This window comes from Cygnus olor, chromosome 2 (genome assembly GCF_009769625.2).
Source record: "Cygnus olor isolate bCygOlo1 chromosome 2, bCygOlo1.pri.v2, whole genome shotgun sequence".
NCBI lineage: Eukaryota > Metazoa > Chordata > Aves > Anseriformes > Anatidae > Cygnus > Cygnus olor.
The window spans coordinates 152,136,345-152,164,101 of NC_049170.1; the positions used below are offsets into that span (position 1 = coordinate 152,136,345).

A 27,757-nucleotide genomic window follows, 5' to 3' on the forward strand; every position below is an offset into this window, starting at 1 on the left:
AGGGCTCTCTAACAAAGTCTCCTATTTATTGACAGGAGTTCTAACTCCTTTAATGCCTGGTGAGGAAAAGAACAGCCCAAAACAAGGCTCGAGTTTTATACTGAAATAGTGAAACATATGGCAAAATAAATTAAATAAGTTGCTGCACAGCCTATTAACAAATCATATAAAAATAAAGTGGCCTAATATCAAATTAATTTGTCAGAATGACTTTATATTGTATTGGGATTAGTGGCAAGGTTGTTTTGGTAGTGGGGGGCTGCAGGGCTGGCCTCTGTGAGAATCCAGAAACTGCCCTATGTTAGATAAGGGCCAGTTTCAGCTGGCTCCAAAGAGACCTGCTGCTGTCCTTATCTCAACCCTTAAGCCCTTTACATTGTATTTTTTCCCTCTTTCCCGTTGAGGAGGAGGAGTGAGAGAGCAGTTGTGGTGGAGCTGAGTTGCCCAGCTGAGTGAAACCACCTCAATGCAAAAAATACAGTTCCAATTAAGGCTGCTACCCAAGTTACCTTTTGACATTTGCAGATGAAATTTAAGAGATTCCTATCCCTGCTACATCTGTGTTCTTCTTAAAACACCTACATGTGGGTACTTGCCTTCAAATGGGGGTCTGATCTCTCAGTACAGGAACCTACTCAGTTGCCCAAGCCCAGGTTGAAGTAAGATGGCCTGGAGTACCTGGAGGACTGGCTGGAGTATCAGTGGGGTGATGGGGAGGAGGGAGGAGAGGAACTCTGCAAACATCACCTTGCAGAAAGCAATCCCATCGAGAGGTGGTGCTGTATGTTCAGTTTAGACTGAAATTTTGTTTTATTTGATGCTCAGTGCTGCCTAGGAAAGGGGTGGGAAGCAAGTGCTATCCATGTACAACACAGTTGTTAGAATCAACACAGTGACTTCTTTACAAGAGCATTACAGTACTTTGTGCCATACTGTTGCTCAAAATACTCTTTGGCAAAAGGCATATCCACTCTACACAGAGATTTGTGCAGTATAAAGTAGACATCAACTGACTTTAACTTGTACATTATATCATTTGTGGTGAGATGACTGATCTCCTCCCCATGGAGCCTCCTTTATTACAAAATAACCCACCTGCCCCTTCCTCTTCACTGGTGGCCCTGCTCCAGCGGGGGCCCTGCCCTGGGCTGCAGCCCTTCAGGAACACCCTGCGCCCGCAGGGGCTCCCCACGGCCGCAGCTCCCTCAGGAAATGTCCCCCTGCTGCGGCGTGGGCCCTCCCCGGGCTGCAGGGTGGAGATCTGCTCCAGCGGGGGCTCTGCAGGGCTGCCGGGGAATCCCTGCTGCCTGTGGGCCTGGAGCCCCTCCTGCCCTCCTCCTCCTGGGGCCTGGGCCCTCTGCTGCTTCTCCCTCACCCTGGGCCTCCTCCTCGGCCTGTGCCTGCTCTGCCCTTTTGGAAATCTGTTTTCCCCGAGGCGCCGCCAGCTTGGTGCTGGGCTCAGCTGGGCCCTGCCATGGGGCCATTGGAGCCACCACAGAGGCCCTGCAGCCCCTGGCCAGCACCTGGGCATGGTCACACAGTGCGGTACTGTATGTACTTCTCCCACCTTCCCTGCACAAATGCAAATATGCTCTTAATTATTCAGGTTGTTCAACACTTAGGACAAATCCTAGGAGTCTGAGAAACTTGAACTCCCATTGCTGCCCCTAGCGGGAGGCATTACTAAACATAGAACTTGCCAAGTAGAAACTAATGAATAAGATGGTTTCTTCACCCCCCTTCATCTTAATCAGATATTGAGAATCAAGATTGACTTCCAACATGTATGAAACTAAACAGAAAAGACTGCAAATCATCTACAAAAAGAAGCTGACTTAACACATACTTGATTTAGTATCGTATGAATTATTTTCAGATGAGATTAACCTCCTAAAGAACGTGTGTAACATTTTTCTTCTGTGCCTGCTTTAAGATTAGAGTCTACTTTGCACAATTATAGATGTGATTATGATTTCTTTGGTACACTACTTCAGAAAGTATTTTAATTGGTTTATGGAAGTATTCCATTAAAGGCAAGTGAAACAGAATGCACTGCAGTGTCTAATTTGTGCTATGAAATATGTTTTCTGTACCTTGTAATGTGCTTGTTTCACAGTATGTGCTGTTTCCGGGAAAAAATAGTTGTTTTGCAATATTAATCCAGTTTGAGCTGCCAGAATTAATATGCAAATTCTCCTAGGCATCAAGATAAATGCTCAGAACCCAGTTCTAAGAAGCAAAATTCCTTCATTTGTGTAGCAGGCTGACCTAGGCTGGCTGACAAACACTCACCTAGCTGCTCTCTCCCTCCCCTGTCCTGCTGAGGGGGGCTGAATCCAGTCAGCAAAAGGAACACCACAATTCAGAAAAACAGAATTCAACCAAAGGAAGGAGGGGTGGACCTCAAATAACTAACATTTTATGTAAAATATGAAACTATAAATAATTTAATGTAAAATTATACTGTGGTGAAAAGCAGACTGTGTACTAAGTGCTGTGATGGTAGACAACTCATGGCAGTTTATTCATGTATTAAAGCTGACAAGTAGATTTTTAGAAATAGAATTTCACATAAGAAGATAAGTTACTAACGGACTGTCATGAATAAAAACTTGATATGAGACATAGGTGTAATCTTTAGTCTCAAACATCTGCAAGGAAAGAAGAAAAATCTCATGCTTGTTCTTATTGTTTAAACCTTACAATAGTTAAGCTGCTCTCATGTTTTGGGAGAAGCAGGAAGAGAAGGACAGATTAATAGGTTTTGAGTGCTTGGCTTTGCTGATATGCCATAAGAGACCAGGTTAGTAGGTAGGAGGATGTCCAGTTTGTAATATCATCAGAAGACCTTGCTCCAGTAAAAGTGCTTTTCATCAGTGGAAGTGAGTGTACTTTATAGGGGATGTAGTGTTTATCGATGCCATTTTAAAGATGGGGAATAGAACAGAAGATGTAGTGTCTTGCCCCTAACCACATGGGGCAATCATACTCCTGAGTCCCTGCTCATGAAGAATGCATTTATGCAAATAATAGTTTAAACAAGCTATATTTTTCAGATAAATTTGCTAGAAACTGTTCTGATATGAACTTCGTTTTCTGCAGACACATTTATTAATCATAAAAATATTTTTGCAATCTGATTATGTATGGTGTGTTGTAAGGTAACATAGGAATTAGGCATCAGCGTCTCAACATATCCCTAGAGTGTTCGAGTTATATTTATAACTGAATTACATTCTGAATTTTAGTAATGGCAAGGGATGTTTTGTATGAATTGAACCATATTGTTATTCTAGTGAGACACTGTCTCACTAAAAGAAGAACAGAACTGAGTCAGCCCTACCAAAAGAAGGATCTATGTCAGGAAGAGGGATAATGTTATCCCTTAATCATTTTTGAATCTTTAGTTTTCTTTCACGTGGGCAAAACACAGGGGATTTCAGTCTGTGAAATGCAAATATTCAAAGACCCGTGACTCCTTCCTGCTTTTTGTCTCTGAGTTCTAAATGTGCCTTATAGCTTGCAGACATGGTCTCCTGTCCATCTCTTCCTGCACTTCTCTTACTCCTATCAAATGGGAGTCTCTGAATGGTGGAAGAAGTACTGTAGCCCTGCAGATGCCCTGGAGACTGAAGCCTGCTGATGGAGATAAAGAAAGACTTTAACAGGAACAGTACAAATGGGTAATAAAAGAGTGGTACTAATGTTTCCTTCATCCTTTATGTTCTTCTTACCCCAGCTTTCTCTTACGTGTGTCAGCTCCTGAGACAGAAGTTAGCAGAATATGGGGATCTTCCAGGAAAGGTGATGGAACAGGTCATCTTGAATGCAATCAGCATATGTGGGACAAACGGGGGATCAGGCCCAGTCAGCATGGGTTCATGAAAGACAAGTCCTGCCTGACCAACCTCATCTCGTTCTATGACTGGGTGACACGGCTGGTGGATGAGGGAAAGCCTTTTGATGTAGTCTACCTAGACTTCAACAAGACCTTTGACATGGTCTCCCATAGCATTCTCCTGGAGAAACTGGAAGCGTTGGTAGAGGTACACCCTTTGCTGGGTTAAAAACTGGCTGGATGGTGAGGCCTAGAGAGTGGTGGTGAATGGAGTGAAATCCAGCTGGCGACTGGTCACCAGTGGTGTTCTCCAGGGGTCTGTATTGGAGCCCATCCTCTTTGATATCTTTATTGATGATTTGGGTGAGGGAATTGAGTGCACCCTCAGTAAGTTTGCAAACAACACTAAGTTGGGGGGAAGTATCAATCTTCCGGAGGGTAGGAGGGTCATGCAGAGGGACCTGGACAGGATGGGTCGACGGGCATAGGCCAATGGGATGAGGTTCAACATGGCTAAGTGCCGGGTCCTGCACTTCGGCCACAACAACCCCATGCAGTGCTACAGGCTTGGGGCAGAGTGGCTCGAAAGCTGTGCAGAGGAAAAGGATCTGGGGGTGCTGATTGATGCCTGCCTGAACATGAGCCAGCAGTGTGCCCTGGTGGCCAAGAAGGCCAAGGACATCCTGGCTTGTATCAGGAATAGTGTAGCCAGCAGGACCAGGGAGGTGATTGTCCCCCTGTACTCAGCTCTGGTGAGGCTGCACCTCGAGTGCTGTGTTCAGCTTTGGGCCCCTCAGTACAAGAAGGACATTGAGGACCTGGAGCGTGCCCAGAGAAGGGCTACGAAGCTGGTGAAGGGCCTGGAACACAAGTCCTATGAGGAGCGGCTGAGGGAACTGGGGTTGTTTAGTCTGGAGAAGAGGAGGCTCAGGGGAGACCTTATTGCTCTCTACAACCACCTGAAAGGAAGCTGTGGGGAGCTGGGGGTTGGCCTCTTCTCACAGGTAACTAGTGATAGGACTAGTTGCGCCAGGGGAAGTTTAGGTTGGAAATTAGGAGGCATTTCTTCTCAGAAAGAGCAGTCAGGCATTGGGACAGGTTGCCCAGGGAGGTGGTGGAGTCACCGTCCCTGGGGGTATTCAAGGAAAGGTTGGACGTGGTGCCTAGGGACATGGTTTAGTGGGTGACATTGGTGGTGGGGTGATGGTTGGACCAGATGATCTTGGAGGTCTTTTCCAACCTGAATGATTCTATGATTCTATGAAAACTTAACGAAACATTGAAATGTGAGTTAGTCTCACGAATGATGAATTGTGAACCACTCATCATTTGTATTTGAATGTCCCGTTCACTTCAGCAAATAATAACAATGGGTCTGTAACTATGTATTTTGTAAACATACAATTCTATAATATAGTTACAGCATTTGTTAGCACATCCTTCATTGTGCTGAAACAGCTTGTACCTCAATGGGACTTCATATGTTAGGGGAAAAGCTGTGTAATAGGTGGTCTTTCTGAGCTGTTCACTTTGAATTCAAAGTCACAGTATAGCAGCCTCAATGACATCAGTTCCTGGTCTCAGTTCTGTCCTTACCAGACTGATTGCCACATAGGAAATCAACTATCACATCAACTAAACAATGTGACTGTTCAGGTCAGATTTTCATTTCCTATGGCAGTCTCCCAGTTTGTTAGGTGCCTGAGCAAGGCATGGGACAGCAATGTAAGTAAGTTAACTTTCCAGGGAGCCAGCCACCTCAGCCAGGGACATAGCTGGGAGGAGGTGCACAGGCTGAGATGACTGAGAGAGCAGCACTGAGAGATCACAACTAGTTCTGAAGTTCTTCTCCAACTCTTACCTTGTCTCCTGTCTGTTATTTTGTCCCTGCCATAGCTTCACCTGGCTACAATCCTTGTCTATTCTTTGTGGCTTACCTCTCTTGTGTGAACAAACTGCAGAAAGGTAAAGAAATAATGTAAAAAGCACTGAGTAGGATGTATTCATTTACTGGTATCATGGTCATATATTCTCAGAATTAAAGAAAGCAAGTTTTTAAACTTTTCTGATCAGAAATGTTATCTGTAGAAGAGCATTTCAAAGACATGAAGTGTTCTGAGCAAATATTCTTCAAACTCAGGTCAGACATGCAATCACATAAACCCATTCCTAATGAATGCTATGAGAGAATAAAAGCAATCTCATATGAAGGAACCATGAAAACCAATCATTTCCACCTGCTTTGGAGAGCCATTTTGGAACTCCCTAACACAAGCCTGAGAGGCTGAAGATAAGCTACAGATGGAGTCCTTCAGTTGCTCAGCCTCCTTTGAGAAAATGACTGGTAAAATTAAGGATGAAGTTAAGATAATTGTCAATCAAACAACTGTTTCCTTCTCTCAGTTTTAACTTGCTTCAGATGCAGGTTATTGCCTCTCATTATTCTGACTTGTACGCAAAGTTGCTCCATGTCACTACACAAGAGTTCCTGGAAAAAATAATAATAAAAAAATGTTCCTACATTTATTTTTATTCTTCTTTGTGCTTTAAGAAGTTTTTCCCTTTGCAAGGGAGAAAGAAGATAATTTGTTGCAAGTCGAGTGGAAATGTATAATTTTATGGACCACTTCTCTCTGGAATGGGACTGATGAGGCAGGCAGTAGTGTCTCTCTTGTCCTGGTACAGCACCATAGCTGCAAGGGAAGAGAGGATTATACAAGCCCGTTCCTCTAAAAAGGTCAAATGGGACAAAGTCTTTCCTTCAGGATGGTTTTGATTATGTGACAGCAATGCTTTCTACATACTCTTCGAAAGAGTGTATAGAGAGTACAAGAAATATTGAAATATCTTCTGAACCAATAATAAGTGGATGCAACATGAAAGTTACTGAGTAATCACATCAGAAGTTTGTAATCAGTGACAAAAATCTGCCTAAAGGTAGTCAGAGTAGATGCAGGTCAAGGTAATCTTTTGTATTTTATGCCGTACTGAAAAACATTTTACATACTTTGCTTTTAATCTTGCAATTAAGTATTTTGTTTTTAATATAACAAAAATTTATTTCACACTGTTGCCTTTTACCTAATGATCAGGTACTCAAGTACCAGTTGTAAATTAAGGGTTGTTCTCTCTGCAGGTTTTGTAAACAGATGGAGAGCGACACTAAGGCTATAGAAGGATGACGTCTAAGACCGCAGCCTGCTGGTGTGGGATCTGAGCATGTTTAGACTTCCTGACAGACATCAGATCAGGTATTTTTGAACACCATCCCAAATGAGTCCCTGCATTAGGAGATAATGGCATTGCCAGTGTAAATTATACCAAAGATGGCTTTATATGTAACTGTAAATATAAATAACTATAAATATATAAATATATATTATAATATATATATTATAATATATATATATTATATATAACTATATATATAAAAATATATAAATAACTGTAAATGCTTTGATAATAACTCTGGTGGTTATCTAGATGAACTGTGAGGAGTGCTGACCAACTACTTGATTCTGCTCATGTAGAGGCTAAACCTTGACTGATTTATAAGCAACTCTATCTATAATTGGAAGACTTCTGACGGTGGTCATAAAACAACTGAAAGAGATCCGAATTACATCACAGTACAGTATTTTTTGTTCTACCCTTGAGTTTCCAATACACATGTTGATAGTTGTGATTTGTTTTAAATGACTGATTTCTTTTTTCTTCTTTTTTTTTTATAATCAATGCAAATTTTAGTATTAGCAAATTTCTCCTTTTACATTAGAATATAGATAACGAGATCTAACATGAAAGGCCAGATGGGTGCAAGACAGAACTTCTATTCTGCCAAGCCTTATTCTTCGTGAAATCAGATTTTCTGTTTTGAAAAACCATCAGGAGACAGTGCTGTCAGCTGTGATTAATCATATTAATGCAAAATATCATGGAATTATTTTCCAACAGCAGAGTGAATGTCATCACAGCTTCTGAAGAAGCTATCCTGATAAACAGAAAAGTGAAGGAGAGAGCGAGGAAAGGAGGTGAACCTGAAAGTTCTCTCTGCAGACAAGATTTGATTAATATTTATTTGTACAAGGAAAATAAATAAAAAATCAGATGATGTCACTTTGACTTTATTATGGAAAATCACCAGGGAGTGACATGGCAAATATATTTGTATATTGATGCCACTGAGGCATTTTAAACAGGCCTTCCCATGATGCTATCAAAGATTTTAATAAGGTCCTGATGAAGAACCTTTAGCTCCCAGATGACCTGCATTCTTCTACACAGAAGCTTTTGCCACATTGTAGGTTTGCTATTAAAGTCCATTTTGTCTTGGAACCACATATTTTAATGACACATAAAAGCATTGTGCACCTGTAGTATAAATACAGCACTCTGTAAAAGACTTCCCCATTAGGTATCATTTTGTCAGCCAATTCTATCAAATTACCTGAACAATAAAACCATTGTAGTGGGAGGAAATAGATGACTGCTATTAGAATAACCCAGTTATGCTTCCATAAATTAAATGTAAGAAAAGTACATGATATTGCAATAGTTACAACAGCATATACTGCTTCCAGGACTCCTCTGAGATAAAAGAATAGATTTTCACTTACCTGTTTCCTTACCTCTGAGGATTCAAAACATTATATATAAAGTCTATATTTACAAAATAAATAAGTAAGTAAATAAATAAGTCTGCATTCCTCCTTGCACTGCAGGAACTTGTGAATGAAATCCTTGTTCTGCTGAAAGAAGATTTCAGGAGGATTGTGATTTTTTCCTATTTCCAGTCTTATGCTATGGTAGGGAACAGCATCTCCAACTGTACAATATGAAGGATCACAAAATTAAATGCAGTTATTGCTGCAAGAGTCAGGAACTAGATTTGAGGATCAGGCAGAGAAATTATTTTCATCACTGACTGCTGTGAGAATGGAGTCATATTATTATTTTAAATCAGCTCTTGCTAACTACAATTTATTTATTTATTTATCTATTTATTTTTGAATTCTTCAATACCATGAAGATTTGGATATAGAAGATTAAAAACACATGCAATATCTCTTGCTTCAGAAACTCTGAAGTGGAAACCATATTCTTTTTTCAAAATAAAGTATTTATTCCTCAGAAAAATGTTGCCATTGCTGAAATGAAAGTAATTTTCTTCTGTAGGCTATTTAAAAATAAAAAAAAATAAAAAAAAAAGAAAGCAAATCTATCTTTCATGCTTTCTGTAGAAAGACAATCACAAGGCCAACAGAAAATAGAAGCAATTTGAATATATAAGCAATTTGGAGATGCTTGCTTAATCTCAGTAATTACCTATACAGAAAAGACAGCACTGGTTGAAGAGGGTTATAGATGCTTTTGCATTTAAAACTGTAAAGACTTTTCTCAGATGTGCTAAACAGGTTATAAATGCTATATCTGTTCATCTGTCAAAATTGTACCAAGATAAAGGGCAGAATATGGTCAAGTAATTGATAATATTTTCTACGCAGCAGTCATAGTGGATGAAAAACTCTGAGCTACGTTTTTCTCATTCACATATATGCAATCTTGCTTACTGCAGTAAACTCCCAAAAGGCAAGGCGATGTCAAAAATTGACCCTGTCAGTTATTTTCTGAATATCATTTCTTAAAATGCTTTTAAGTCAGTAATGTCAAAAAAGCGGCATTTTAACACTGTGTTCTGTAACATTTTCTTTTACATTTTCTGTTTTTATTTTTTATTTTTTAGTCAGATTGCATACTATTCTCTTCACTCTCTCTCTGGGCATCCAGATTAGCTTGGAGAAGTCAGAAGAATCTGAGATTCCACCAGCTCCCACTGGGCAGGGTCAAGATTCAGGAGATTATGAACCATGCAGTAGGACAAGAGGCTTGGTTGCACAAGTCCTAGATCACTTTGGGCAAAAATAATGAACTCCAGTGACTAAAGAAAAATGATATGAATGACAGATAGCATCAGGCTGGTTTACAAACAGCAGTCACCTAGCTTTGGAAATGCTGGTTTTATTGGCTGCCACCTCTTTGATCAGTTTTGGCTCTAAGGAATTTTACGTCTTCAGTGTGACACCTCGTGAATACTTCTCAATGAAGGACATATGGTTTACAGAACTGGGTAGTAAGCACACAGGACCAGCTGGCATATTTTAGAGCAAATCTGAAACTAGTTGATAATCACAGATGCAATGTGAGGGTATGACCCCTTCGCAGGCTGCTGCCTCTAACACAAACTAGATAAAGCAACATCTTTATCACAATTTTGTATTTGTGAACTTGACATATTGACATAACTAAATGTACACACACAAAAAAAAAAAAAAAAAAGAAAGAAAAGCACATGGATAGGGAAAGGGAAAGGGAAAGGGAAAGGGAAAGGGAAAGGGAAAGGGAAAGGGAAAGGGAAAGGGAAAGGGAAAGGGAAAGGGAAAGGGAAAGGGAAAGGGAAAAAAACAAGGATGCTAAAGTAGGAAAACTCTCTTTAGTGTATATCTGGTCATGGTGGCTGTTATTCGGCTTTTCAGCCACAGGGCATAATTGAGCTTGGTGGCAGTGACAATGTGGGTTGCAAATGGTAAGGGGGAAGCTGGTGGGAGATGACTGAAGAAAAGCATGAGATTATACATGCAAGGGGCTGGGAAGACCCCTGTCTGTGAGATGAATTTGGGTGGACTTTTGATGAGGGATTCTGTGAGATGTCAGTATGGTTCCGGAAGACTCTTAGATACAGAACGGCAGGGGTCTAGGTCTTCACTTTCTGTTCTCCTCTCCCATGATCTCCTGTGCTTAGTCCCCCTCTTGCTCAGTTCCCATGGACTGTGGGATTCCCATGTCTTCCATAATCAACAGACCCTACTTTTCCTTAGCAACTACTTACATTATTAACTTTTTTTTTTTTCAGTAAAGAAGCAACAACGTCTACTCTCCACGCACGTTGCTGCAGAGGGAGTAAGAAAGAAAAAAATAGACTTTAGTACTAGGAGACAGAAAGGGAGTGGGAAACCACAGATCTCGGGAGTGAGCAGACGAGTGTTGGCAGCAACTACTTCCAAATGAGAGCACTTCTTATAGCAGCAGCAATAACTGTCTGGACAAATACTCTGGAAAAGTCAAGATTTCTGCATCTCGAACTCCATATCCCCAACCCTAATCATTCCTCTGTTCAAATGAGATAGTGTCTTATCTACTCATCTCAAAAAGGTGCTATGTAAAGCCAATTAACGTTACATTTTATGAAGAACAAAGACAAGTATCGACAAGCGCTACGACAAAAGTCCACATGGAAATGACGTTTTAAAAGCAAAATCTAAGGAGTAATAAATGCTTCATTGGCACATACACTGAACAGCGATGAGCAAACAAATTGAAGAACAGTTTGGTAAACAGTAGTTGTTATGTACCTAAAACATGGCAGAAGTCCAAGTGGAAGCAATAGCATGTGGTCAAGTACCTGCGCTGTAAAACTCAGCACCTGAATCTGCGGGAGCAAAATAAGTAGGCTCATGCCACCTCCTGGCATTTCTTAAATAGAGATCAGTGGTTTATTTATTATTTCCCACATCATAAATTTGCAAAAAAATGGGTTTTCTTCTTCCAGTCATTACATACTTGACATATATGTCTGGAAGAAATAAAAAAAAAAAAAAAGATGGGACTATATTGATATTTTCTAAATGAAATCTACTAATGGTTTGATGTTTTTTTTTCTGTAGCATAAAATTCAAAATTGACCTAAAAAGATAGGAAGGGTTAAAATGCTATAAATAATCTGAACAAAATCAATGGACTTAACTGAAGTCAGAAGTGCAGGAATACATTTTTTAAAAAGAAATAAAATTATTTGAGTTCAAGTCATTTCTTAGATAGCTCTATTCCCGGTATTTCCAGTTAACCAGTACTTCTTAAAAAAAAAAAAAAAACAGCTAACAGCAGAGGTTTGATGGGATTCCTGGGTCTTAAAGTCTACTCCTGGCACAGGGGAAGAGGATGGCTCTTGGCATTTCAGCCAGGCTCCTGTCTCCTAATGCCACCCTGGTTTCCACCATACCACTGACTCCTTCTCATGGTCCCATTCTCCTACCTACATCCATTCTTCAGACTTTTATCCCAGCCCAGGTCTTCCTGCCAAAGTAATGGCAAGCCTATTCTTCAGCCTCCTGTCCCTGTCTTCCCATTTCTGAGTCTCGTGCTTCACCTGGCTCTGCTTAGCCAGCTCTTGCAGGTCCTCCATTTTCTGATTTCTTGTTCTGTCTCTTTTTTATGAAAACCATCAATTCCCTCCAGTCCTCTCATGACTATTATCCCCGCCCACATTAGTTCCCATTCCCTCCTCTTACTTTTATGAAAAATAGTATCTTTTTAGAAAATTATGTCCTTCAGTTCTTTGACCTCTTCTATTTTATGTACTGGTTTCTTGCCTTTTTTTTTTTTTTTTTTAAGAAAACCTACATTTTTGTTATAAGTGAGCATTACGTGTTTTACCTTTGCAGAAGATTTTACAGGCATAGATTAACAGTCATTCTTTTAAAATAATACTATTCCTTTGACAGGCTACAGAAAACTGAGAAATGTTTTGAGATAGTAAGGGATAAATCTCCTGTTTAGTTTTGATACTAAATCTTAAAATAATTAAAATAATTAACATTTTACTTCCCTATCATTCTTGTATTTCCTATTACAAAGTGACAGCTCTTTATATGGCAATTTTATGACCATTTTCCCTAAACATACTCCTGCCTATCTTTTTTTTTAACTTGTTTGGAAGTACTTCTCACATCCTAGAACAGCATGCCAGCTGGCATTAAGTCAGCAGAACTCCATTCATCAAGCTGAGAATCTGATCCACTGTAATATGAAATTAAGTCTTTTATTATTTCTTTCTTTCTTTCTTTCTTTTCTTCCAACAAAGGCTCTCACCCAGAGGCCTTTTAGAAACTTATTTGGTTATTTCAGTGGATGTGACATGTCTGACAGGGAAATCTTTCTCTGAAAGGCATTAACACGAAAAGCATAAATAAAATTGTTCTGTGATCAGTAGAACGAGTGAAACCTGATTTCCCACAGGCGGAGTGTCTCCACTGCTATAGTCCCTTATTTTCATCGTAACCCATGCATCCCGTCATACTTTTGGAAGTCCCCACCACATTTGCTCGTGACCAGTTGAGAAGACGTCAGCATGTGTTAAGCTCAGCTCAAGCTGGTTTACACACACAGCACATCTGACCAGGGTAGGACCAAGCAACAAAAAAAAAAACCTCTCTCAGTGAGCTTACTAATTCAGTTTACTTTTCTCTAACTATTTACAGATATTTACGAAATCTCCAGAATCATTTTTACTGTGAGACCTCTACTTGTGGCAATTATGGCTGAAGTTGGGCTGATCATTCTCATGTTATTAGGGACTGACAGTGTGATTGTGTAAGACTCAGAAACCAAAGAAAAAAAAAAACAAAAATAAATTGCATGGAACATAACGTGCATTGTTTGTTATCAGTACTTTAAATGAAACAGAATAAATGTTCTTTGCAGCGAGACTGGAGCACATTCGTTCTTTTCTATAGGGTTTTAATCAATTCTCCAAAATCCAGTTGAGACTGGAAATGGAGAAGAATAATTAGATTCTATTTTGGAATGTTATGGTAAAGAAAAATCTTGACATTAGTCTCCTGTTACACAGCAGAGGGAAGAGAAGGCTTCAAGTGAAGATGTACAGAATATGCCAAGGTACCTCAGCTCTGAGGAATGGAATGGGAACTTGACTAATATTTAATGTCACTTGGAGTAAGAAGAACTGTAGTGTGATCAATTGGGAGCCATACATCTAGCTAGCTCTCTTTACAGGTAACACTTCAGGAACTCTTAGTTTCACATATAATATTTAATACATTGCATTGCCACCTACTCTGTATTGGAAAAGGTTCCATACTTCATTCTCCTTCTGCCACCAGTCAGACAAGCAAATTAAACTTTAATAACTCAGACTTTATTTAAATATTGTTTTATAAAACCATTTACTTTGTAGAAACACTACCAATCCTAAAAATAAAATCTATCAAAATTGCTCTAATCTGTAAAAACATTATCACTGCAAACACTACTAATGCCAAAAGCAAAGCATAAAAACTATGTAGTGGTGTAATTAGAATGTCTTTTTTGTTCCGGTTTGAGTGAAGTTCTTATAAGGTGTCTTTGACTTAAGGACAATTAATGGCCTAAAAATAACCAAGCATCTATACATTGATTATATTATAAACTATTACTGGTCGTCAACTACATATATATCATACAAGAACTTTTCTTACACACACGAGGATTTTGTAATATTAACATCTTTAATTCTTAGGTGAAATTTACTCTCCAACTACTTACGGCCATAGTTTTGAAAAGTATTTGGGATTTTGGAGGCAATTTGAAGATTCTTGCTCCAAGACATCTGCAAGACACCAACTTTTCTGACAGCACTGCTCAGCACTTTCTGAATTTCTGAAAAAAACATAATCATTCCAATCTATTTTTGCTGTCCCCCTGACAGCTGTCTTCCTAGTGAGCAGAGCTGTCACTGAGAACTCTCGCTCAAGAAGAGACTGGGAAAAAAATCTACCAGGAGCTACTGGATGGTTTGGGGGCTGAATTGGCACGAACTCTGCTCTGCTTTCAGGGCTGGTTAACATCGTCAGTTTGCATCCACTTTGCCTCCTGCCAAAATGAACAATGACAGAGCAAATTCCTTATCACAGGCCCTGAGGATCTGATCTCTGCAGTCTGCTCTTGGTAGACTTCTATCATCAACTGAATTTGGCTGCTCATAAAATACTGCAATTACCACCTGTTTATAGAATCAGCCATATACATATGAGGTTGGAAAAATACACTACAAAATAAGTATTAAGAAAATTTTAACTGGCAACTGATGATAAAGATAAAATATATTCCAATGAAATGCCTGTGAAAGGTTTTCTTTACTTGTGGTTGAGCAAGCCATGCAGTCATTCCAATAAAACTACTGTTTTGTTGTTGTTGTTTGCTTTTTTTGTTGAAAGATAAAAATTAATTGCTACAATAGATTTATACAAAGTAGCGGTGAGCAGTTGCATATTATTCATCAATTTAGCCTTTGGTTTTGATGTGTACCATATATTTCTTTATCTATTTTTCTCTATGTATACTAAAATTATGGGAAACTAAACATTTTAAATGCAACTGTATCCTTCTTATACAGGTATAAAAGCAACATAATTTTCTGCCATTTCTACCTTATACTGCTCTTGGGATAAATTAATTCATTTGGTATTTTATACCTTTTTCTTTTCCTTTCAAAATCCTTGAAAACACTTCATACTCAGACTGTCTAATGCTTACTAATCATTCCTGTTACCCTTCTGAACCTCCACTGGCATTTTAAACTAAGGCAATTTTTGCTGCTTGCTCCAGACACTGAACCTTTCATTGTACTTTTATGTGAATTTGAAATCTAATTAGAAAACATGTAACTGCAATTGCCAAATTACTAGCACAATTCACATTTTCTTATTATTGATCGTGGAACAGAATGTTGCTGCCTCACATTTTACATACTTTGAGAGTTACAGTTCTAAAAGTTGTGCATATGTTATGAATATCACTTAAAAAAACAAAACTCAGGTAACCTTGGACACAGAGTTCTGGGCATATGTGGATCAATGGATGCAAGAACTTTAGCTTCAGAAGATTTATAAGATGTTCTGAGTAAACCTGGCCAGTGCACTTAAATGTGTTTGAGATGAGTGGAAGTAAAATTGAACAGTTTGGCTATAAATTAGCAATACAGCAATTTAATGTGCATTTAATTCAACTTCATAATCTTTTTGGATAGTTTGATTATCGCTCTAGATGTGGTCAAAGGATGAAGGCTGTCTTTCACTGACAATGAATAAATCATAGAATGTCTCAGGTTGGAACAGACCTTAAAATCACCTCATTCCAACCCCCCTGCCATGGGCAGTGATGCCACCCACTAGATCAGGTTGGCCAGGGCCCCACTCAGCCTGGTCTTGAATGTTTCCAGGGATGGGGCATCCACATCTTCTCTGGACAACCTGTTCCTGTCCCTCATCACCCTCTGAGTGAAGAATTTCCTCCTAACAGCCAATCTACATCTCCCCCTTTTTAGTTTAAAACTATTCCCCTGGCCATATCATTATCAGTAAAAAGTTGCTCTCCATCTTTTTTATAAGCCCCCCTTTAAGTATTGAAAGGCTGTGATGAGGTCCACCCAGAGCATTCTCTTCTCCAACCTGAACATCCCCAGCTCTCTCAGCCTTTCTCCATAGGGGAGGTGCTCCAGCCCCCTGATCATCTTTGTAGCCCTCCTCTGGAACTGCTCTAACAGATTCACATACATCTTGTGCTGGGGGCCCCAGCCCTGGACGCAGCACTCCAGGAGGACGCAGCCTCACATGAGCACAGCTGAGAGGCACAATCACCTCCCTCCCCTGCTGGCCACCCCTCTGTTGACGCAGCCCAGGACACAGTTGGCCTTCTGGGCTGCAAGCATGCACTGCTTGCTCATGTCGTCCACCAGAACCCCCAAGTCCTTCTCTGCAGGGCTGCTCTCAGTGAGTTCTTCTCCCAGTCTGTACTTCTGTCTGGGATTGCCCTGACCCAGGTGCAGCACCTTACACTTGGATTTTTTGAACCTGATTAGGTTTACGTGGACCCACTTCTCAGGCTTGTCCAGGTCCCTGTGCATGGCATCCCTTCCTTCTGTTGTACCACTCAGCTTGGTGTCGTCTGCTAATTTGCTGAGGGTGCCGCTATCTAGGAGGGTGGCTGGATGCTCTTCTAATGTCCTTACTGAAATGAAAAAAAATTGTACTCTACAATTACATTTGTAATCTATTACATAATACATAATAAAACTCACAGAGACCAGTACATACATATTCACAGACTACAGTTGTTTGCTCTGTTTTGAAATTGAATTAGGAAAACAATTGTTTTAAACAACAGCACTACAAGAAGGCTAAGGGCTTTATTGAACATTAGTTACTACATGGTTTACACAAAAATGTCATAAAACATATCATCTCTCTTCTAATAAACCGCAATCCCAACATTGTATTTACTTTATGATTTCGGCTTTATATGTCTACTTGATATTCATAGATGTTTGTGATCCAATAAAACTGGAAGAAAAACATTTTAAAAACCCTCAGAGAACAAAATATATTCATCACAGACATGGGAGATGTAATGTCTGACAACTGGAACTGTCATCTTAAGTTGTTTTAATGCTTTTTAAAACAAAAGAAAAAGAGAGTAATCAGGGCATGTCGCTCATGGTGTTACATTTAAAATTGTGAGAGGTGGCTGAATGAGTACCAGCCGATCTTGCTGTTTGTCACATTCAGACAACTACTAAGGACTAGTAGCTGCACTATTTGTCAGCATCTTCCTGAAACCATATGGCATTACAAGTACATTGGAGCTTGCACTCCCTTATGTACAGCTAATAGAAAAATCAGACAGAAATAGCTTGAATGAAGCTCTTCAATAAAGAGATCAGGCTGCCTGTAGCTGGTTGTTGGAAGAACAATCTTTGAACTTGAAGGTGCATCTGATATGATGAGTTCAGACCATGATCATTCACTCCTGTTTTTGACAGATGAAAAATTTGTAAGAACTTTCTTTTACACTTTAACATACAAATCTATTGAAGGCAGACTCTTCACTTTTTCTTATTATGGTCATAACGTTCAGCGCTGTAAGTTCAAAACCATAAGCCGCATTTCAGAAATCATATAAACAAACAAAAAGGACCCTTTAAACTCCACCAGTTTGTCCCACATTGTGCTTTTTTTCTCGACAATTTCTCAAAATTTACTTATTTTGGATACAGCTAAAAGCTGTGAGGCATGAGACATCACACCTGCCATTTGGCATTTTAAGCATTATTTCCAATTAACATGTTACTGATCCTGATCCTGCTTCTATTATTGGTTGAAAAGAAGGAAAACGAATTCAAGCAGCGTATAAAAAAGTTTTTCTTCAGGATATGTAACATGAGCAAACCTGAAATCAGTGAAATATGTAATAACATTTTAGCTGATACACGAACACGGAGAACACCTTATATTCAGCTACCCAACTGACAGCTGGACTGGCATTTCTTTTTTCACAAGTAACAGAAAAAAGTTATTTAGTATTTCCCTTTGCCTCTCTGTATAAAGTCAAGCATCAAACACGTGAAATTCTGAAGCCAGTAATGTTATTTCAAGGAGAATGGATTAAGAGATTATGCTGCCTTGGACCTGCAGCAGTTTTATGTAATTTCTATTTGGGCTATTCGTTATTGTGTGTCTGGATACATTTGAACACTGGTCTCCACTGCACCGTGGAAGCAGAGCTGGTTGGGCCTGCTCCCTCCTGCCTTCCAGCAGTGACTGGTAAGAGGCACAAACACTTAAACCAAAAATGACAGCCGGATCAAGGATCAACTTTTCTGCCAAACTTTGACCTCACTTATTCCCATCCAAGCACGCTACCACCCTTCACGCAGGACACCACCTTTCCTCATGCAACCTCAAGTCTCAGGCCCACAACCACACCAAAAACAAGGTTTCAGCAGCAGCACTGCCAAAACACCTCTCACTCAGAGCCTCACCCTCAAGGCTACAGCTCATCCTAGCCCCCAAGGAGGACGCGCGGCCCCCGTGAAGCCGCAGACCCCATTACCCCCATTGCCTCCTCCCCCTAAGATGGCGGCCATCGCCACCACCCCCTAAGATGGCCGCCACCCCCCCCTTCCCCCGAGTGGAGAGGCGTAGTCACGTGACACAGACAGAGCGGGGAAGTGCCTGGGGGCGTGGGCGGGGCCTCGTTGTGGGGCGGGGACAGGTGTCCCACTAGCCCCGCCCCCTTTGCCTCGGGGCGGTGGGGAGCCTTTGCCACAAAGAGTTCTGGGAGTTGTGGTCCGTGGCCCCCCCTTTGCCGAGGCTTCGCTCTCCTCAGTCGGCTCCTGGGCGCCGGGCTGCCGAGCCGTCCCAGGGGAATTCCTTCCCCTGCCCCGATCCCTCCGTAGCTGCTCCAGTGGAGGGAGCGATGGGCGGAGAGAGGAGGGCAGGGCGGCCAGAAGGACTACAACTCCCGGCGTGCATCGCGTCCCGAGCAACTTAATGCGAGGGGGGCGGGGTGGGGGGGTGAAAATGGCGGCGGCTAAAGTGAGGCGGAGAGGTGGCTGAGGTGAGTCGGGGGAGCTGCGGAGCGGCCGTTTACCCCGCTGCCACCTTCTGGGCCTGTGCTTCTCGTCCCTTCCCTCTCACCGCGCCTGGGAGCGGGGAGGCAGCGGCCGGGGGGCTGAGGAGAGGTGGCAGGGAGGGGCTGTGAGGGGATTTGGCGGGCTCTGAGGAGATCCGGGGGGCTTTGAGGGGCTCTGAGGACTCGGGGGAGTGCCTGGGGAAGGACTGGGTGAGGAGAAACCACCGCGACACCCCATCAGCCTGTCCTTCTGCGGGCCCCCCGCCGTGCTGCTTGCCCATTCAGGGGGACCCCCGGCTCCAGGAGGCTTTCTGTGAGACGATCCTGCGTTTAAAGAAAAAATACAAAAAACCTTGCTGTCAGTAGTCTTGGATGTGCTCAAATATCCCTGTGCTATCAGTCTGCAGGGAAGGTGTGGGGGAGTGTGGGTTTGAGTTTTTCCCTCGGTGATCTCCTTCAGGTGGCCCATAACACATCTCGCTGAGTATTAATTAAATCCATGTAACTAACTGTACAATAGAACTATGCTGCCACAGCATTCTTAAAGAGCTTCATCTTTTACTCCAAAGCTGTTACATGCTTTGCTGCTGCTGTCAGGGCCTCTGTCATAGTAGTGCCTGGCAGATTATGGTCATTTTAATGGACAGTCATTACTGGATGGATTTACCAGACTCCTATACTTACCAGTAAGTGCGCCACATGGAGCCATACTTAAGATAATTGAGCTGCAGGTTCCCAAATCCAGTTACCGAGCGCTAATTATATTACAACTTCTTTCTTTAAGCTTAATACATCTAGGGAAGTATCCCATAGTACTTCGAGCTGAGATACTAGGAAGACAAAAACCTTGAGTGGATTATGAGATCTCTGTGGTTTGTTGGAGAATTAGTGGAAAAGCCTGCGGCTGAGAATTGAGGTTATAATTTCTGTATCAAAATCAAGTTAGCTAGCCCACATTATACCTTGTAAAGCTACAACAGATGTTTGCTCTGCAAATTGTATAGGAAAGGTAAGACCAGAGTAACATGCAAGGCATGGGCAATCTACTTCCTTTAGTAATGTAATGTACTAAAAATCATTTGAAATGTTTTCTTGAGTAACTTTAGTATTCAAGACATCTTGCCAAAAGACTCATGGATGGATGCTTTTAAAAATGTTGGTAAAATTTTCCTGAGCAGTTGGCAATTTGACTTAAAGTCTAGACTGTAGTGCCTTGATGCTTGCAAATGCTTATGCACAAGTTTTGTGCGAGCTTGTTAATAATACTTATAATATTTTTCTAAAACATGTTGTTAGAATGGGATTCATTTCCGATTCATGGAAAAAAAAAAAGAGAATTGGAATGTAGCTTGTAATTAATATTTAATTACAAGGTAACTGTTTTAAGTTGGGCATCATGTTATGAAAACGTTTGCAGTTAATGATGAACGTTAACATCTATCTATTTCTGACCCAGACTCGTTTAGGAGAGAAGAACAAACAAATTTTATATTAAATATAAGTGGAGGGAGACATTGCAATATTAATCAGATTTATCAGTTGAACTTCAAGTATAATGGAAGGGAACTGCGCTTCTAATTATGGAATCTAAATTGTAAAACGTACAGGACAGAAGCAGCTTTTGTTGGTATCAGCGACTTAATTGCACAGCCTAATTCCGTAATGAAATAATACTTGTAAAACTACTGTGGTATTTTTAAATGACTTTGAAGATCTTGTTTTTGATATGTAGAAGCAGATCATGTGCTTTTTAGTTGAAAAAGGAAAAAGTGTTTATCTGATGGATTTTTAAGCCACCGCTGGCAACATACGTACCAAGGCATAGGAATGATGCCTTTAATTTTGTAAATGAAATGGATATTGGGTTAAATTAGCCTTTGAGAAAGGAGGGAAAGTATTACTCAGGAACACTTATTTAATACCTCTTGTGCCGAAACCATATGCTCAAGACTGAATTCTGTAAGGTAAGGCAGGACAAATATCCTTTTAGATATGCCTATTTGAGTGAGTATATCTTGTGAATATATATATATATATATATATATATATATATATATATAAAATATATATTTGAGTGAGTGAGTATATCTTGTGGGTGAAATAACAAGGTTGCCGCTTTAATACAGCCAGGTTCATGTGTGGCATTGCTTCTCTTCCTGAGAAAGCTAATTCAAAATAAAGGTAGGTACGTTTATGGAATTGAACTGGGCTATGTAAATCCATCTCAAATCGCATTTTTGGGAGTTCTGGAAATTGTACTTGGAGCCTAACTGTCTACATTTAAGAATGAGCATGTGACATCTTAATGTTGCATCTCGTTGGCCATTTGCCTATCCACAAAAGTAAACTTTCTGATCAATTTTTCAAATAGAGAACATGAGTGGGTGGGGAAACAAGTGATATAAAAATTTAATGTGCAGTGTGTTTTAAAATTTTCAGCTCATGCCTGCCCAGCCTGCATTGCCTGACTCTCAGAGATGCTTGAACTTGCATTCTCCTTTGTCTTAATTTGCAGGAATGGATGGGTGCCCAGCTGACAATGTCATTTTGAATACTCAAAGTCAAGTTAATTATTTATAGTGTTACATAACCAAGTTATGTAATGGTGGACTTACCAAAAGAAAATACAGTACCCTCCCTAGGTATGCCAATTTCTGCTTCTATACCTGAAGCTTAAGGATATATTATATTTGTGGAAATACAGATCTGATTGTGTCGGACTCAGAAGATAACTTGGCTATTAATACTTTTTCTTCCCTCATCCAGCACTTGTGCATATGAATTTAATTTTAAAAAACAATCTTTATTAAATCAGATTTGGCATGGAACTTTTTTTTTTTCTCTTCACTGAATAGAGCCATATACTCTTAAATTACTGTTACAGTCTTCCGTAGTGAAATACGGGTTTTCCGTTCTAGATATTTTACAGAGATATATTTTTTTCTTAAGCCAAACAGGGAAAAGGTGCTTACTCTTCTGTTTGGACTTTAGTGCTGTTTATGGAATCTTGGGATAATAAGAAATAGTTTCAGCTTCTAAACTGTTCTTTAATTTTGGATCCCAGGTTATTTAAAGTAACGACAATAAGTCAAAGGTAAGCACATGAGGGAGAAGGTGATCAGGAACAATCAGTAGAACAAAGTGTATTTTTACTCCTGTGATAGCGCTGCTTCAATCTACTAGAACAATGGATTTCCTTATCCTTGCCAAATTGTTCGTGACCTCTTTAAAACTGAACTGAAAGTGTTTGTTAAGAAAAATGACCCTTATGTGTCACACAAGTATTGATCTGCCTTTTAATATACAATGTACTTACATGTAAATACATTGTACTTAATTTTTAATTGTTTAGAGTTACTATTATCCTTCGGAAAGCAAAGTAACTTGTAGTCCTTGGCAGAAAACTAGCTATGCCTCCTAGTTACCTCTTTTGAAAATCCAGGAGTCGGTTGCATTGTGTGTATTGGATGGGTACGTAGCCTTAACTTGCCTCTGGTGGTCAGTAAAATATCACAGAATGATGTAGACACGTTAAACACTGTTCCCTATTTAGAAAAACTAAAATATGGTTGCCTTATTGTGGTTTGCCATATCTTTTTTAAACTGTAGTTGAGTTCTAGTTCAAAAAATTCTGATTTTTTCCCCTCTCTTGATCTGTAAAATCTAATTCAGTGACAAAACAGCAAATCAAACTCATAGTGAGAGGCTTCTTATTTTTATTTTAGTTCTGTTCTACCATGTCTGTTGCAGGAGCTACCAGCACCAGTGGACTGAACTTTGCTCTATGACTAATCAGTCTGTGATTCAACACTTTGTTGAGAGGAAATTGTGGACTCTGTTCTGCATTTAAACATCAGAGTACCTCCATATTGAATTCTTTGGTCCTGTTACAGGTCATAAAGTGGTTAAAAAGCAGTGAACTATTTAAATACAGAACCAACAATTTTCTCTTTGAACAGCTGTCTGAAATGTTTAAGCAACTATGTAGTAATTTCTACATTAATATCTTCTGAAGTTAGTTGACTGACTTAGCAGCAACAGTGATATTGTACTAGCATAGTGTTTTGAGTTCCTGATCGCTAGTGACAGTCAGCAAAACGCTGAGTCTCTGTCACTTGACTCCCATGAACCTCTTATCAGGCTTTTTGCATTTTTATGTAGTTCTAATATTTCAGTAAATCTGTCTTCTGTAATCTCTCAGCTAAATTCTGAACTGCACTCTAATTCTGCTTTTCCAGGTTTCTGCGTAACGTCACAATCCACATATTTCTGCTTATCAAATTATGCTGCTTCTCCCTCTATCCTTGGAGAGGGACATACAGCCTGATAATAGGACAGGGTATTTTAAATAAATTACTTTGAAGCACTGTTTTTAATCATGGTTGCTGTCAGCAAATTGGAACCTTTTATTGAAATAAGTATGCAATCAGAGTCAAATTTATTTTTAGTAACTATGAACATTGCTTTGGTGTATGAACATTTAAACATACTTGTGACCAAAAAAAATGTTTGTTCCAACATTGTCAGTGCCTTCAATAATTATCTTTGTTATATACACATATAAACAGATATTAGTTGTATTTTTTTCCTTGTACGTTATTTTTTTTTGAAAACAGCAGCAGTCTGTTTAACTGAGATTTTTTTTATTTATGAAAAGGTATATTTGCAAGAAGGATTGCATTTGGTGGTTAATAAAACCCAAGCGTGCTGGTTTAACATAAAAGAAAAATGATGATTTGCATTTTAATAATAATTACTTCATTATATTAGCGTATGTTTATCCCTAAAAAAGATTGTTGTAAATTTGAGTTAATTGTGTAAAAATAGGTAATTGCATCTAAAATATACTGAGCAGCCTTTGTTTACGGTAGCTTGCTCTCTGGTTTAAGATCTATCTATGTCTTTTTAATACTGGGAGAAAAATGTGCTAGAAAGTCCCACATGGATTTTTAGCATAGCTTTTCTTTGTATAAAAGAGAAATCTTTCAGAGCCCTTTTAATGAAGTAGTCCTGTCGTTTCCCTTTGAGGTAGAAGTATCCTATAAGGCAATTCACCATTCAGCACCATAAACAGTGACAGTGTGAAAGGTCATCGCAATAAACACAAGGAAAATGTCTAATTGGGCATCAGAAGTAAGAACTGAAGGACAGATTTCAGTAACAGATTTCAAGAGCTGGAAAAACCTACATGTAGTCTGGTGAGACGAAATGATATCTGGATTTCTGTGGTAACAGCCTCTGTGATGTTGGAGCTAAGGAATGTGACGTGGCTCATTTTTGATAAGTTTCTACATATGTCTGGATGTAAATTGTCTAAAGATATTATCTTGACTTACATTTCTGTTTTCTTTATAGCTTATATTTTGTGCAATTGAAGACAGATTCCTGAGTAACAATGCCTGCTAGTAAGTATTGTTGCCTTCAGTACCTTTGGATAATGTTTAGGGGTGGCTAAAATTCTAACAATTAACACAGGGGGAAGAGGGGGTTGGGAACAAACTACAACTGATGATCACTTGCAGTCATTTTAAAAATATTTAAGATCTTCATATTACCCAGCCTCAACCTCTGTAGATCTCAGTGTATTTTTTCTAAAGTAACCTCATAGAGACTCTTATTTTTCCTTTACAGTTAGATATGCACAGTTTAACATTGATGAATTTTATGATTTAAAGTATGTTCTGAAATATTTGTACTCGGAAGGATATTTCAATATAGCAATAACTATCTTTGGTAAATTGCAGTTATTGTTTATAGTAGGTAAAATTGCTGTTTAGGATATAAAGTGATGAGACAAAAATTTTAACATTTCAACAAATCAAATGAGATTTTTGAAGCAGATGTTTCTAAGAATCAAGTTTTTCTTTACCATGAAGAGTAGCAACTTTCACTAATAAAATGAAATACTAATAATTTTTTTCTAGCTTTTTGTATTGTGTACTTAGAAAAATCCTGTGTGGTCTCTAGCAAAATTACTAACATCAGTCTTTGGATAAAGCAAACTGCTTTATCATCAGAATAAAGAGTTCTTCATAAATTTACAGCACAATGGTATTGACTGTACTTTAATTATAGGTTTGTAATGAGTTTCACAAGTGCTTAATTTCATTGGGAAACAATTGTAGGGAGCTTGCCAAAGCACTGCTTTTGTAAATATTTGTAAAAAAAAAAAAAAAAAAAAAATGTAGCTATAACAATTTTCAATAATCTGTACAGATAATTTCATTTAACATGTTGCAGAACATGGGTGATTTCAGTGTTTTTGTTGGCTGCATTTAAGTTGAAATGACACAAATGCTTTTGTTAAGGAAAAAAGTGTAGCTAAATCATTTACCAAAACATTTAAGACTAGTTCTTCAGCATTAAGTTCCAGATGTTAACACTTAATCAGTTGCTTGAAATACAGTTTGCTAGCTAATGAGTTTTTTTCAGAAACAGCTAACCTACTTACTGGCTGTATTCCCTGACTTAAATTAAATGGTCAACTTGAAGGCAGATTTCATACTAAAGTGAACTTGCTTGGAGTGGAAAAATTAAGTTTGTTACAGGTGAGAATGCCTGCATAGTATAGGAAAGATATTTTACTTGTGATAACTATATGCATGGATATTTTTTTTTGTCGTCTTTTAGATGACTTACTCTTAATTTCTTTAACATACTTAAATTATATCTTTAGTTTTCAAGGCTTTGTTAATAATGATCGTTACGTTGAACCGATCCTATCTGATGATTAGCAGATCATTGTATGACTGCCTGCCTGACAAGCAAATTCAGAGAGCAAATAAGTAAATAAAAGGATTTTGATAAATTTAATTTGCCCATATTCTTCTGTTGAACTAATACTGCAAAATTTAGTATTCTGAACATCCCCTGTACTCTTTGCCAGTTAGAAAGAGGCCACTTGATCTAAGAGTTTCATGTATCAGTTACTGGGAAATTCTTCCACAATCTGGCCTGTTCCTGGTTACAGTGCAGTAAGTTTTGGTAACTTCAGAGTGCTTCCCAAAGTATGCTGAGTATCTTGATTCCTTTTCCTTAAACTGTGTAAAATTTTGTTTCTTCAACTGTAAAAATACCCTATGGCTTTTTGCCGGTCTTTTGTGGAGAGACAACTAGTCTGCAGCTGCGTTGTACTGGTAACATCCATAGTCCATCGGTAATATGTAATAAATAAACTAGGTACCTAAAACTAGGTAATATGGTAATATTATCCATAGGTAATATGAAAGTAAGTAGAAGGTAGAACAGTTTAATAGAGTGATTGTCTTTCTTATTTCTTAGATGTTGCTGCTTTGAGATAAGTTACTTAATCTTTATTTAAAAAAATAAAAGAAAAACTTGAAAATTAAAATGCTGTTTTGAAATAGGGCTTCTTTGCTAAGCATAGGAAGGAAAACAGCATTTGAAATAGTTACTTGAAATATGAGTAAATTCTTAACTCGTATTAATGTTCTTAACTCTTTTTAAGAGGCATGCAGTGTCTTCATTTTAACTTTCTTTCCTCCACAGCAACTTACGAAAATTTAGTTATTTATCTTTCACACTTCTAGGTTTATTCTGTAATAATAAGATTGTTAATAAGAAGGGAAGGTTTATTTCCCTATGAAGTACAGTTCTACAATACCCCATGGTGGTTGGAGATGTATTCCTAATTCTATCCCCATAAATACTTCATGGGCTAATGCATTCTGGTGGTGTTTTTTGTTTTTTAGCAAAAATTATGTCATAGTTCCAATTAATATCTATCTACAGTCCTTCCATCTAACATACTTTTTCTCATCTGGTGTACGTTTCTCATATACCCTTGGCACATTAAAGCCCCAAATGGGACCTTCCACATAATGAAATGTCTTTCATAATTGCCTTAATTCATTTTGTATGCAGTAGAAATCCTATTAGCTCTAACAGTATTGTTGACTACTTAGAATGGTGTTAAAATAAATACATTATAACACTATGAAATTTTGGCTGTTATGGAAGAATTACATGGGGAATTATCTCAAATCATCATCTGCTGCTCGATTCTAGCACCTGAGAGGATGAAGCAGCCATGTTATTGTTTGTTGCTGGAAGCTCTTTAAATCAAGTCTGTCTTTGAACTGCTTAATCAGACCAACACAGGAACTTGAAAAACAGATGCTAAGGGAAGGTCATGATTTGCGCTACCTTGGCAGTTTGCCATGTGTTACACAGAGGCCTGTAAAGGAAAAAAGCTGTTTGTCAGGATGTCTGTGACTATTATAATACTATGATCACAAAGTATATAATGGATTCTGTATGTAATAAACAATACAAGCTTCCAGTACGTAAACATTTAGATACAGATTTTCTTGATATGATTTGTAGCTGATTGTATTTTCCACACTGAAAAGAAAAGGAAAGAACTCATCTTCATGTATCCTTTGATTATGCTAAGAAAAAAAATCCAGGAATTTATAGTTGGAAGAATTGTACTTTGTGGCTCTATGTCACTCATGATAACATAAGCAACTTTGTGTGCTAGTGGGGTGGCTGCTTCCTTATTTTTTTTAAGGAATCTGCGTGACTTCTTTAAGACTTAGTAATTTTTGAATAGATACTTAATTTGTTGCTTTCTGTTGGCTCTTAATTCTCTCCATGTAAGTGTCATCCTAAGTCTGCTTGGGAAGGGGGAATTGCATGCTTCATAGAACGTGA

The 27,757-nt window shown here is 39.0% G+C and overlaps 1 protein-coding gene and 1 long non-coding RNA gene across 9 annotated transcripts in view; both read left to right on the top strand.

Moving 5' to 3' along the window:
• Positions 1-453: 453 nt before the first annotated feature.
• On the top strand, positions 454-9,296 carry LOC121064940. The gene is made up of 3 exons (XR_005816815.1): positions 454-659; positions 6,975-7,089; positions 8,560-9,296. It is a non-coding gene; the product is annotated as an uncharacterized LOC121064940 (long non-coding RNA).
• Positions 9,297-18,969: 9,673 nt separating this feature from the next.
• Positions 18,970-27,757, top strand: part of EFR3A (EFR3 homolog A) — an 80,939-nt gene continuing 72,151 nt past the window's right edge. For 4 of the 8 annotated variants that reach the window (XM_040547228.1, XM_040547231.1, XM_040547234.1 and 1 more), the window contains exons 1-2: positions 18,970-19,066; positions 24,437-24,486. Coding sequence is in view for 5 of the 8 variants with exons in the window: in XM_040547234.1 (XP_040403168.1) it covers positions 24,477-24,486 (10 nt within the window). In the remaining 3 variants the exon portion in view is untranslated. Of the gene's footprint in view, positions 19,067-22,157; positions 22,176-24,436; positions 24,487-27,757 lie in introns of those variants that run through there. The other 4 variants (XM_040547230.1, XM_040547233.1, XM_040547232.1 and 1 more) reach the window with 3 other exon arrangements.